A 12,755-nucleotide genomic window follows, 5' to 3' on the forward strand; every position below is an offset into this window, starting at 1 on the left:
GGGAGTTTACACAAACGCGGCGATACAACTCGGCAAGCTACTGGATTCGAAGGCGTTCAAAGTGTGGTCTACATGCTTGGCACTCATGCTAGTTGTGATTTGGTTCTTTAATATTCTGATGACAGTGCGAATGCTTGTATTTAAACGTCGATCTTGCGTGAGAATATGACCTGTTGATCGACCTTGACCCCCACCCAACTCAGTGGCTACCTCATTCAAACAGTATTTTTAGCGTTCAAAATAGACTATGTATTTATTTCAAAAGATCCTCGCCTGATAGAGCACTAGCTAAATGCTGTCATTGAGTTCATCATGCTGTGAATTCTCTTGCTGAGTTTGCTATGAAGCTCGCTCGATAGAGATTATTCTTGCTATGCCGAATATGGGTTTGATTTTCTAGTTTAAACTCGTATAATACTACTGTTACATCTGAGTGAGGAAGCTTAACTAAGTCTCAACGCTGACATGTTTTTCGAGAGAACAAAGGGTGTGAGCGAGTGCCAAGAATAAAAGGTCTGTAGTTAGACCTTGGATAGAGCCATCTCCTCATCAGACAGATTGGTCCTCTGGGGCCTTGAATAGGGTCATCTCCTTATCAGACAGACCAGCCCACTGGATGCAGGCCGTGCCACAGGAGGTAGGGCGGACGGTGATGACGTTGCAAGAACCTCCGAGAATGGTATAAAGGTCCAAACAAGCGGGAGGAACGTTTTCAAGCCGGGCAACTGGACACAAGTTAATCGTTTCCTCTGCCATGCTTGAACCTTGCTGTTGGCATGCGATACTCACCACCGCTGGCGGGGAAGGAGTGGACAATCTCGACGCCCTTTTTCTGCTGACTCTCCTCCTGGCGGTCGCACGACTCAAAGACGTACGAAGGGACGTTACAAGAACCGAACTTCTCGACCTCAAGCTTAGGGACCTCCTTGAGACCGAGAAGATCGCTGAACACGGGGCCATTGACGGCACGACCACTTAGAACAGCGGGCATGGTTGGCTTGGGGAAATCAACAGGTGTTCGGTAATTGCAAATTGGCATTTTGGTGGCTGAGAGACCAAGGTCTAAAAGATTCTAGGAAGACGGTATTGAAAGTGATGAGGTGAGGTGAAGCTCGACGAAGGGTTGTGGTGTTGCGGGCAAGGTACTAGGTAGCTAGCTGCCTTTACAAAGCGAGCGGCTTCTTCATTTGTACTATGGGGTTCTCATAGAGGTTCCTCTGTGAAGCCAATGATATTGTGGCGCCGGCAAGTGTCTTCGACAAAGCTGTACGGCAATCAATAATTTATGCCCGCAGGCAATAAACTGCCGTACAAAAGCGTAAATAAAAAGTCAGAAGGTCAGGGTGGGGGGAACCAAATCTCAGAGAAACTCTGCGCATGATAGGTAAGACCTTGATGTGGGAGGATTGACTCTTTGTACAGTACAGGAGAAGTCTCACTTGTAGATAGCTATCGGGTCATTATATCCACGATCACCTGTATGCCAAGAAGCTGAAGGTAAACGGTCGGGCTGAAAAAAGGCAGCAAAATCAACCTTGACGCGAATGAGACAAGCTCTAATAACCGTCACACAGATCTGCAAGTTCTCTGTCTGAATAATGCATCTGGCTGTGGCATCCGGCTGACGCGCATATGGCTTTGCGTTCATAGGCCCCTTCGATCACAACCCACTGCTGAGGAATTCGATATTGATCAACATGTTTCTCATCCAGGCAAAGCCAGATGGTCGATCGATACTGCGACTTGAGCATAATTCGCCATGGTCGTCACAATGCATTCTTTTGGTCATCAACACCCCCTTCCGTGGTGTCTCTTGTCCACTGCTCTATTTTACGTGGCTACACAATGGCAGATTGGCCGACGTCGTCTGAATGAGGCCGTTGGCTTTTCAATGACGCGCAGTCGCAGATCGCGGCAGTACTATATGCATGATGTCTGCTTTGACCCCAATACTTGGTAACAAGTGGCACTAGCCAAAAGTTACACATAATTTGGTATCTATCGCATATTCAATCAATTTTCCGCCGTGAGAGACTAACACGGAAATCCCATCATGTTGATGCTATCCAGGTCTTTGATCTTACTACAACTACCTTGCAAGTTGTAACAATTGATATGCTGTGCTTGGCTTCTAACGCCGATCTTCCGATTGGAATACATCGCAATACAGTCAGATTTCCACTCCATCCACGTGTCGAGGGATACACGGCTATATTAACACGAGTGGCCGAGAAGACTCGTGTTGGAACACACTTTCCAGTCAAGTATCCACTCAATTCACATGTCAAGGAATTGACCGCCAACACGAGGAGCTGAATAGATTCGCTGGCGCGGTTTCTGCAACAGATCACTGACTAAGTGCTCAGTACCCATTGATAGACGTTCTTCCGTATCAGGCCGTTGATCGATTCTTATCGCGGAAGACCAGTATAGGCCATACCTGCCAACCAAGATACAAGCGAACAATTGTCTGTCATCCATCGTCTCTTTGTCCGCTCTATCACTTAGTGGTATTGCGTATGCATTGGCCATCATCTGAAAGACTGATCCAAGTGCGCCAGCCCCCAATGATGGAAGAGGGACATCCAAAAGCCCCAGCTTATAGCTAAGATCCCTAAGACCCTCTGCTCTAGGATGTCCAGGCTCCGCCATCATACTAAGAATTAGTACCTACGCGCACCTCTTTGTCCTTTTTTCCAATAAGAAACGGATGTTGCTACATGACAGGGATCAAGACGTTCTACTTGTGCGGTGACTTCCGCGATGACCGCTTATTCATCATTGAGATACACACAGGCTTCAGCAGAAAATCGCGTCTTGGTTCACGACCCGGAATATTGCTGCGCAACGGGACCGATTCCAAGGATCTCATCATCGCAACTGCCGGCGGCGAGTCAGAATTTGCTGCTAGAGCCTTCGCTGTCAACTCCACCACCAATATCTTCCTGCCGCCATTGGAGCCCCGCGCAAACCTCCATGACATGGACACCGAGACTATGCGCGCCTCAGTATCAGCGGAAAAGGTGGCGTTTCTGTTTTCCATTGAGGTTGGTGAGAAGCAGCAACGCGAACGTTTCGAGTGGAGGAAGCTGAAGAAAGGGGAAGGCAATGAGGCAAAGTCGGGTGGCTTCAGACTCGTGCAGGTCTCCAAAAGACACGGTAGGCCGCAGACGAGCTCCGAGATTGCTTCTGAGTCTGCCGATGGGGTACCTTCGTCTTCTCGGGCGGCAGATGAGAACCACGAGTCTCTTGCGCTGCTATCGTGGTCCTCGGGCCTGTCCAAGATGACTCGCCGATTTCTGCTACGATTGCAGACCAGTGCCGCGTCCATGGGGCATCTTTGTCTTTGAGCGCTCATGGCCGTCATAACTGATTTGAGGCTTGTAGAGATGAACGTGCAAGGAAGGACAAGTAAGGTTGGAGTATTGCTCGAAGAAAAAATTAGAGGAGATTGAAAAGACCAGACTCGCCAGCTGAGCCGGCATCTCTTGGTGTTCAAAAACAATCGGGCAGCGTTTTAAACTCCTGATTGCTGCGTGAGAGCTCTTGTGACTAAAATTCGGTGTTTATTTGCCATAACTAAAGACTCTATTCCGGACCAAAAGCTTCGGTTCGAATGATAGTGGTTCATGGTTGACTTGCCAACATCATTCGATGCTTGAGCCAGGGGAAAGGCAAGGAGCAAGAGAGCTACAAACATGATATGTTCAACGGCAACAAGTGTCAGCCAGTGCAAGTAAGATATCATCGCAATACAGTCTTAATAGCCCCGCGCATCCCCGTATTACCCTAAAGTGACCTCGCTGAAGTTAAACCAGTTCAGGTACCTTCAGAATGAGGATATAACTCGCACATTTGTCATATTCGGCGGTTGGCGGAAGCAGCGAGGCCTCCCTCGTGGCTAATTAGTTTCACATCAACCACAACGCCTTAGTTCTCAGGACTCAGCCACGACTCTGAAAACACAGAAATGTTCCTGCGTTTTCAACAAAATAGACGAAATGGCACCAACATGGCACCGTGCAATGAATGAGCTTTAACGCGAAGCAGTGCCCATGCTTACTGGCTGCGCGGTCTTCAGCCGGCAGATAATCTTCCCGCAGCTGAAAGACGTGTTGGCAACGATACGTCAACTTCCTGTCCACAGGAGACCAGCCATGCGATCCGAAGGTGTACATCATAGACCAACATATCCATCCCACAGGATATGCAATAGTCACTAGCAAAGCAGTAGGAATAATTCTTCTTAATTCTCTGTCCGGTCTGTCTGTCGGGTTGCCAACCACCCCCCCTTCCCTTATCTCCAAAAGCACACAACTCTTTGTGGGAATAAAAATTTGCTGGAATCGAGCCACCACCCCTTTGCTGTATCCTCATTGCCCGAGGAAAAGTTACATACTCTCTGAACACCAATGGATGAAAAGTAGACGAAAAAAATGAAAAAAATGAAGGGAGAAGAAACACCCCGACAAACCCACTCCGGTTTCCTTTTCCCACCCAGACCTGTTTTCTAGGCCAGGCCAAGAAGTAAAAAATGAAGTAGAACCACAATGTAGGGGCCCAAGAATGCAACAACAGCTGACCCTATGCATACAACACGTGCTACCCAACCCACCCGCTCGCCAGTGCCCCCTTTCAGAATGATGTCTAGGTTACACAAGTGCCGCAGCACTCAAAACGGTGTGTGCTTTCTCTTCTAGCTTGCTGGAATTTTGCTTTCAAGAGGATGACGACTCCGAGTCCTTTGCTGCCAGGAGCTCAATCATCTTCTCGTACTCTATATCCTTGTCCAGAGGATCGCGGCCAATCGCCTGGCAAGCCTCTCTGAAGATTTCGTCAGACTTTGTCGTGCCGGCTGGCTGCTTCTCTCGCTTCCTCCACTCTTCAAACCACTTTTTGTTGAATTTTTGAATAAACTTGGACGTGATGGGGCCCCACATCACCGACTGCTGCTTAGGGGCCGGGGCATCAGGAGCCGTGGACTCGGGTCTTGATGGTGGCGCGGCGATTTCCTTGCCGTTGTCGTCCTTCTCGGGTTCACGCTCGCCTCGAGGCAGGCGCATGGCCAAGAGCACGTATTCTGCCCGCGTCATGTTGTCCATAACATCATCCATGTACCGTCTGACCTCGTCAGGGGGTGCGACGACTCTCTGAAGATAGTCGAGGTTTCGTCCAGAGGGGGAAAATATTCTGATGGTGACGGGTTGGTAGTAGTCGAGCTTGGCGTCTCCTCCGTACTCCAGTTGGCTGCCCTTGCGGACAATCAAGAATGAGGCAACCACCTGCTGACCACCTGGCAGATACTCCAGGATGCTGTACTTTGGGAATAGGTAACGATCGCCATTCCCGCCGGTGAAGTCCAGACAGACGCCTGAGATCTCAGGTCGCACTGGCTGCGGTGGACCCTTGGAACGCAAAGCCTGCTGCGGAGGATGCTGTAATTGAGGTGCGGGCGATGCCGCCGGCGCTGGCTTCGGCGAAGGCACAGGGGCTGTGGCCGGTTTTGGGGGATGCCCGTTCGGGACGCCGTTCACTGGAGTCTGCGGGGTTGATGGTTGAGGCTGGGGAGTTTGACCGCCCTTGAGTTCCTTGTGCAATTTGTCAAGCACTGCCTTCAGGTCTGTCGCGTCGGTGAACCCCGGCTGGTTCTCGGCTATCCGTCGTATCATCGTGCGTACTTTGTTATCGTCCAAGGCCGATCTCACCAACGCAACTACCAAAGGATCACTGCCCCGAGGGGGAAGCAACTCGCTCGACTTCTGGCGCGGGTTCGTTGAGAGCACGATGTCCAGGATGGTGCGCACCTCATCAGCAAAGTACTTGACGGTCCTTCCGTCGACAAGTAATCTGTCTGCTGAAGGTCCCTGCTGGCCTCCCTTTCTCTTATACTCAACCGTAATTTGGTCAATAATCTTTTGGAAATTAGTAAGCTCATCGGGCTTTGCTTCTCCTGCCGCAACTCGCTTCATTAGATCGCGGAGCATAGGATCCTCTGACGCCTTTTCGGCCAACGTCATAATGATAGGGTCGGTGCCTTGAGGCTTGGGAGCCGCAGGTTTTGCAGCTCCTGCTGCCGGCGTCGGAGTTGCGCTTGCTGGTCGTGAGTTTGGCATAGAATGTGACGGGCCAGGCTGACCGGGAAGGTGTGACGGAGTGCCTGGCGCAGGCACTGGTCCTTGCCCAGGCGCTGCAACTGGTGCTCCGGGAGCCATTGGCCTGGGAGGAGGTGGTGTCGCGACTGCAGGTCGTGCAGCGTCCAAAGTCCTTGGTGAAGGAATTGGCTTGGGGGGCTCAGTTGCCGGCGCAGACGGTGCTCTCGATGGCGCTTGCTGGGGTGCAGGCGAGTGAGAAGCTGGTGTCGGGGCTGGCGGCGTCGGCTTCGACTCGGCTGGCGCAATAGGAGGGTTTGCATTCGTTGTCGCTGGGGTGGGAGGAGGCGGCATGGCACCATTTGGGGGCCCATACTGCAGAATTGGCCGGAACGTTGCCTGGGCAGTGGGCGCAGGCGGCTTCGGGTCCTTAATAGCCCACATGGTGGCCTCAAAGACGTGCGGCTCAATGGTAATTTGCACCTGGCCGATCTTGCTCATGGTATCTTTGGCCGGGTTCTTGGGATCCTCGGTCGCGCCCTTCCTCCTCAACGGCTTGGTCCAGTACTTCTCGAACATGCCCTCGGCCATCCATCTATGCCGCGACCGTGCAAGGGACTCGGCCATAACACCGCTGTAGCATCTGTTAGTAGGAGAACTCGGCCTGCGCAGACTGACGACGTACCTCTCCTGAAACGACTGGTAGTCCTTATTGGGAAGATCATCAGGTTGGGGGTCCTCGACGGTGGGCAAAGGCTTTCCGGGCTGGATCGATTTGGGCAGTGCCGGCGGCGGGGGCTCCTCGACGGGAGCTGCAACTGGGGTGACGGATCGATGCTCGGGAGGGGTGACGGTGCGCTTCTTCGCAATGTGCTCGACGCGCGCAGCAGCCCTTGCGGGCAGTTTCCTCTTCCTCTCCATGACTGTGTACGTCTTCGCCTTTTCCGTCTCCCTGTCGCGAGAAGTTCAGGGTATCACGGGTCGATTTCCGAGCGTGTCGGAATGGTCATCATAAGCGAGGGAATACACAGCCCTCGACTGCGCGCGTGCTCGTCGGGTTCGGTCTCGAGATGAGAGGGAGAGGGACAGTCGACAGCGGCGTGCGTGAGAGGGCGGAAGAGCGAGTCGGTGGGTTACAGCTTTCGATTTCGGGGGTCGTCGCGGAAGCAGGCTGGGGATGTGGTGGAGGAAGAGATTTGGAGACTCGGGGACGGGCAGGTTCGTGGGAATTGAATTGGGGTGGATGGGATATAGTATTATGGGAGCTCTGTCTCTGTATGGATCGGAGAAAGGTACAGGGCAGATACATGGGCGCGGTATTGAGCCCGCGCAGGACGGTTGTACCTTTGAGGCGTGGTGCGGCAGCTGAATGGTTCGGAGAGGTGAAAAGATACATGCGGCATGTACCTGAGGCTCCCAAGTCTCCGTCGTTGTTGGCGTTGCTTCGCCTGACTGGCTGGGGACCTGGAGTGGACGGGAACACGCCTTACCAAACTTAAGGCGCTGCGGGTACACGCTGCCGCTGCTGCTGCGCTGGACGTCCACTGGCCGGAGCGTCTTTCTTTCTCTCTGTGTTGCTGACACGGGGTGCAGTCAGTCTGGACTTCCTTCCATTGCAGTGTTCTCCGGCGCCGTCCAGTCGTAGCCGACGACAGAAACACAGGCGGGCTGCAAGTTTAACAAGGATATGGTCGTCTGATTGGCCGGGAAGAGGGGGGAAAACTGGGCACTTGCCGCGCCCTGACTGGACGAAGGGCTTGGCTCAGCTCCGCCTGCCACTTAAATCGCGCCAAAATCCGTCTCTCAGACGGGATGTACCTTTGTACCGCGGCACCCTTGCAGCTGGCGTACCCACCATTACTCCATATTACGTGATTACCTAAGGCAGGAATGCGTGCCGTTTTCCATGACCTTCCCATCCCAGTCGGTCCCTCTCGTTGGTCTCGCCCTCGCCCTCACCCTGCAGGCTTTCTCCCATCAATTGCCAATCTGGCTCGCTCCGGGTGTCATCGCTGCCGACCTGCTCTGGCGCCAGCGTTTGTCCAGTGAGGAGCGGGAAGGCAAACGCGGGTGGGTAGAGCGGTGTGGCTGTGAAAGCTTGGGGGCAGTGACAACCTGTGATCTGGGCAGATTCCTCTCGCATTTCGCAACACGCCTCTGCACCAGTAAATTACCTACCACCGCTGCAACCAATCCCAGGGCAGCGCCAAATGAAGTCTTGACGTCCAGCAATGCCGAAAATATTGAACCAGATACTGCACTTTCTCCAAAAAAAAAAAACCGGTTGGCTCAGTAGTCAGTCGATTTACTGGCCATGGTCAGCACAAAGAATTCAGTTTTATACCGAGGCCCGTCTGCTGTCGTCAGAGTGCGGCTGATACCGCAAATGTGGAAGGCCGCCGCATCTTGGGGACATCCTACCTCTAGTGCAGAGTACCTCCAGATGGATGTGCGATGCAACCAAACAGAAAGTACCGAATGATAAGGCACCCGGTGACACCATCCCTGCGGACCGCAGACAATTCCAACCTCAACCAAGCAACCAGTTCCATTAGGCATCCCCGAGGGTGGCCACGACATCGCCTCCCGTTGCCTGTATATAGCCCGGAACCATCACGACAACCTCCCCCAAAGCGATTCTCTCTCCTCGCCTGAAGAAACTGTTCCACCGCCCACGCCATGACGGTTCCGCTGTCTCCGATCCTGCGATCCGCCGTCTGGGTGGTCGCAGCTCCCCTAGGTCTTTACTTCACTTTTTTGGCTCTCGGCGCAACACCATTTTTTCAACGACAGTGAGGTTTTACCATTTGATTCGCTTCTCAGTACTTTATCTGACTCTCTCCTGCAGTTTTCTGTACGCGCACAAGATAAACACACTTTGGTGGCGCGGCATCAATGAACCTGAGCGGTTTGGCTTTGCTAGTCAGTCCACGTACCATCACCGCCACTGGCGACGCGCAATTAGCTGACCCATGTCTTGCATAGAGGGCCAAGTCACACCCTTCTCCCTTAACACCCCAGATGGAGTGAACTTGTATGCTTGGCATGTCATGCCCTTGCCAGCCTATCTGAAGCAGGAAGAGAGATTCTCAGCACAGAGGCCCGGCTTTTGCGAGGACTTCACCCAGACCGAGTCTTTCAAGGCGCTTAAGGAGGACCCTGAAGCCCGCGTTGTTCTATCATGTAAGCCATGCTGTCCTGTCTAAGGCTCACTCATACTAATATGCTGCAGTTCATGGTGTAAGGGGTATCCATCTGAAGCGCATTTTGACATTGCTGACAAGAACAGAACGCCGGAGATATCGCGCAAAACCACCGTCCTGACAGTTACCATGTCATCACCGACACCTCTTCCTACCACGTGTTGGCAATCGATTATCGCGGATTCGGCCACTCCACAGGCACTCCCTCTGAAGACGGCCTCATCCAAGATGCGGCTACTCTGATTGACTGGGTCATTAATGTTGCCGGCGTCTCGTCAGACCGTATCGTCCTTCTCGGCCAGAGCTTGGGTACTGCCGTGACCAGCGGCGTCGCAGAGCTTTACGCCTCCCAGGGCATCGAATTTGGTGGAGTTATTCTCGTAGCAGGCTTCAGTAACTTGCCCAAGATGCTCAGTGGCTACAAGATCGGCGGACTGTTCCCCGTTCTGGGCCCTCTGAAGGTCTGGCCTGGATTCTTAGAGTACATGGAGACCTTCATCTACGACAAGTGGCCGTCCGCTGACAGGCTTGAGAGCCTGGTGAAGCTGACCAAGCGAAGGCTACGCCTGACTCTGATATCTGCCAAGGACGACTCGGATATTCCCTGCGAGGAGAGCAGCAAGCTGTTCCGCGCTGCGGCCAATGCCACCGTTGATGGTGGGCTGAGCGACCACGCCTTTGAGTCTTGGAAGGAGGTACGGACGATCCACAAGGGCAAGAACGCATTCGTCACGACATGGCATGCGGACCACAATATCATTATTCGACAAGAAATGTTCCCATACGGAGGTAAGCGACTGGCATAAAATGGTGCTTCGGCGGGCAGTAACTGATAAGACTAGGACACAACGACATCATGGGATATGCGCCCGTAATCCTCGCAGTAATGCGGTCTTTCGATCTTGTAGGCACTGCGTATGATACTGCTGGCTCTGACACCAGCAGCCGAACATTGTAAATATGCGCCTTCACTTTCAAGACTTCAGAGAAGGAGTTGTACTAGACTTTGGAGGTGCTTTTGATAGACTTTAGTAGCGTAGACATCTGGCGCGATGCTATAGATTTAGTAATGATGAACCGATTCTCAGAAAAGCTCAGCGTCCTTGTCCTTTCGGCCGACAGGGACTGAGAGTTGGTAAGGTAATGAATCTGATGAATCTGGCGCGAAGTCCCATAGGCCGATATATGGACCTAATTTTGAACCGACCTACCGAGCTCACTTTAGGCACGAAGTCGATTTCCGCAAGACGCAGACACTAGAAGAGCGGATAAGGACACATAAATCCAAACCACAATGCCGTCATTGAATTAAGGTGAGATACGTGGCTGATCAAACGCACATCAGCAGGCAGCGACAGCGTCTTCGGACCCCTAACTGGAGACCACGCGATCGCTAAGGCGCCCTAGCGCCAGGTGGGATGGCTGCCCCGCAGTGCCCGCACACAGCACCCCAGCAGCTAACCCCGCCATGATGCAGTCACAGCTGGAAACTGCCCGGGCACATGAAACTGTCCTCTCGCCCGCCAAAACTTCTTCCCCCGCCATTCCCACCTTCCAAGCTTGTCCAGAGCTCCAAAAGCTCGAACCACGACACCACCGCCACCACCCCGCCTGCGATTGCCGCAAACAACACCCCACGAACCCGCGCGAACGAATCGACCAAGCAGCAAACATGCCTGCCGAGGAGTCCAAGCCCCTCGACCCTGCCGTCAAGCAGGCCGAGGACGCCGTCGCCGAGGCGGAGAACAAGGGCAAGGGCAAGGAGCCCGAGGTCGAGTCGGAGGAGGAGGACGATGCGCCCGAGGAGGCCGGCGCTCCTGCCTCCGGCGGCGCCAAGAAGAAGAAGAAGAAGTCCAAGAGAAAGAAGGTCAAGGAAGCTCTGACCGGCAAGCCCAGCGACCCCGAGCAGCAGATCCGCGATGCGATCGGCGGGCTCACGCCCCAGCAGCTCACCGAGCTCCTGGCGCTGAACCCCGCCCTCGCGAACGAGATTGGCGCCAGCGGCTCCGGCAACCAGTCGGCGGAGCAGACGGCCAACGCGCTCAAGCAGCTTAACCTGCAGGACATCATGACCGGCCTGGCCTCGGCTGGCAAGAACGCGAAGGACATGGCGAGCTACAAGTTCTGGGCCACGCAGCCCGTGCCCAAGTTCGGCGACGGCGACAAGAAGATCGAGGAGGGCCCGATTCGCGTCCAGAAGGTCGAGGACGTCCCCAAGGAGCCGGCGCCGATGGTCAGCGGCTTTGAGTGGGTGACAATGAACCTTGAGGACGAGGGCGAGATGAAGGAGGTGTACGAGCTGCTGAACGGACACTATGTCGAGGACGACGAGGCCATGTTCCGTTTCAACTACTCTCCTGCCATGCTGCAGTGGTAAGGATGGGTATTTTCTTTGATAGACAAGTGGAAGCTGACTTTTGCAGGGCCCTGATGGCTCCTGGCTGGCGCAAGGAGTGGCACGTTGGTGTGCGCGCTTCTCAGTCCCGCAAGTTGGTCGCCTTTATCTCAGCCATCCCCGTTAACCTGCGCGTGCGCAAGAACGTCATCACCTGCTCCGAGGTCAACTTCATGGTTGTCCACAAGAAGCTCCGCGGCAAGCGTCTGGCGCCTGTCTTGATTAAGGAGATTACCCGCCGCAGCAACCTGCGCGAGATCTGGCAGGGTCTGTACACTGGTGGTGTCGTTCTGCCCAAGCCCGTCAGCACCTGTCGCTACTTCCACCGTGCCATCAACTGGCAGAAGCTGTACGAGGTCGGCTTCAGCCCGCTGCCTGCCAACAGCAAGCCTCAGTTCCAGATCCGCAAGTATGCGCTGTCCGACAATACGTCGACTAAGGGCCTGCGCGAGCTGCAGGAGAAGGACATTGAGCAGGCGAGCGCCCTTCTGGACAAGTACCTCGCCCGCTTCGATATGGCGCCCCAGTTCTCCAAGGAGGAATTCAAGCACTGGTTCCTGCATGACAAGGAGAAGGGCGGCGAGCAGGTCATCTGGACCTACGTTGTTGAGGTTTGTATTGAATCGCCCCCTTTGTTGACGGCATGGCTGACCAAGAACAGAACAACGGCAAGATTACCGACTTCTTCTCCTTCTACTGCCTCGAGTCTACCATCATCAACAGCACCAAGCACCAGGTCATCCGCGCCGCCTACCTCTGGTACTACGCCTCCGAAATCGGCACTACCCAGCCCCTTGACAAGGAGGCGCTCAAGCCGCGCCTGAACTCGCTCATTGGCGACGCTCTCATCCTGGCTAAGAAGCACAGGTTTGACGTCTTCAACGGCCTGTCCCTCCTCGACAACGGCCTCTTCCTGGAGCAGCAGAAGTTCGGACCCGGCGACGGCCAGCTGCACTACTACCTCTTCAACTACCTTGCGGCCCCCATCGCCGGAGGCGTCGACAGACGTAACAAGCTGGACGAGGAGAACCTGAGCGGCATTGGTTTGGTCATGTTGTAAATGGGGAA

General features: G+C 54.0%; 5 protein-coding genes across 5 annotated transcripts; 3 read left to right on the top strand and 2 right to left on the bottom strand.

Moving 5' to 3' along the window:
• Nucleotides 1–549: 549 nt before the first annotated feature.
• Nucleotides 550–991, bottom strand: COL26b_003885 (uncharacterized protein; the record flags this gene model as incomplete). Its single annotated transcript, XM_053176770.1, has 2 exons — nt 550–725; nt 790–991. 2 exons carry the CDS (start codon nt 989–991, stop codon nt 550–552), a joined length of 378 nt encoding a protein of 125 aa, XP_053039380.1.
• Nucleotides 992–2,720: 1,729 nt separating this feature from the next.
• Nucleotides 2,721–3,350, top strand: COL26b_003886 (uncharacterized protein; the record flags this gene model as incomplete). Its single annotated transcript, XM_053176771.1, has 1 exon — nt 2,721–3,350. The coding sequence occupies one exon, from the start codon at nt 2,721–2,723 to the stop codon at nt 3,348–3,350; it is 630 nt and encodes a 209-aa protein (XP_053039381.1).
• Nucleotides 3,351–4,718: 1,368 nt separating this feature from the next.
• Nucleotides 4,719–7,010, bottom strand: COL26b_003887 (uncharacterized protein; the record flags this gene model as incomplete). The annotated part of the gene is made up of 2 exons (XM_053176772.1): nt 4,719–6,732; nt 6,775–7,010. The coding sequence occupies 2 exons, from the start codon at nt 7,008–7,010 to the stop codon at nt 4,719–4,721; spliced, it is 2,250 nt and encodes a 749-aa protein (XP_053039382.1).
• A 2,051-nt stretch (nt 7,011–9,061) lies between these two features.
• COL26b_003888 (uncharacterized protein) lies at nt 9,062–10,098 on the top strand (the record flags this gene model as incomplete). The annotated part of the gene is made up of 2 exons (XM_053176773.1): nt 9,062–9,272; nt 9,389–10,098. The coding sequence occupies 2 exons, from the start codon at nt 9,062–9,064 to the stop codon at nt 10,096–10,098; spliced, it is 921 nt and encodes a 306-aa protein (XP_053039383.1).
• Nucleotides 10,099–10,964: 866 nt separating this feature from the next.
• NMT1_1 (glycylpeptide N-tetradecanoyltransferase) lies at nt 10,965–12,747 on the top strand (the record flags this gene model as incomplete). The annotated part of the gene is made up of 3 exons (XM_053176774.1): nt 10,965–11,665; nt 11,716–12,298; nt 12,349–12,747. 3 exons carry the CDS (start codon nt 10,965–10,967, stop codon nt 12,745–12,747), a joined length of 1,683 nt encoding a protein of 560 aa, XP_053039384.1.
• Between the last annotated feature and the right edge of the window lie 8 nt (nt 12,748–12,755).

Source organism: Colletotrichum chrysophilum (genome assembly GCF_026319265.1).
Source record: "Colletotrichum chrysophilum strain AFK26 chromosome Unknown scaffold_22, whole genome shotgun sequence".
Classification (NCBI taxonomy): Eukaryota; Fungi; Ascomycota; class Sordariomycetes; order Glomerellales; family Glomerellaceae; genus Colletotrichum; species Colletotrichum chrysophilum.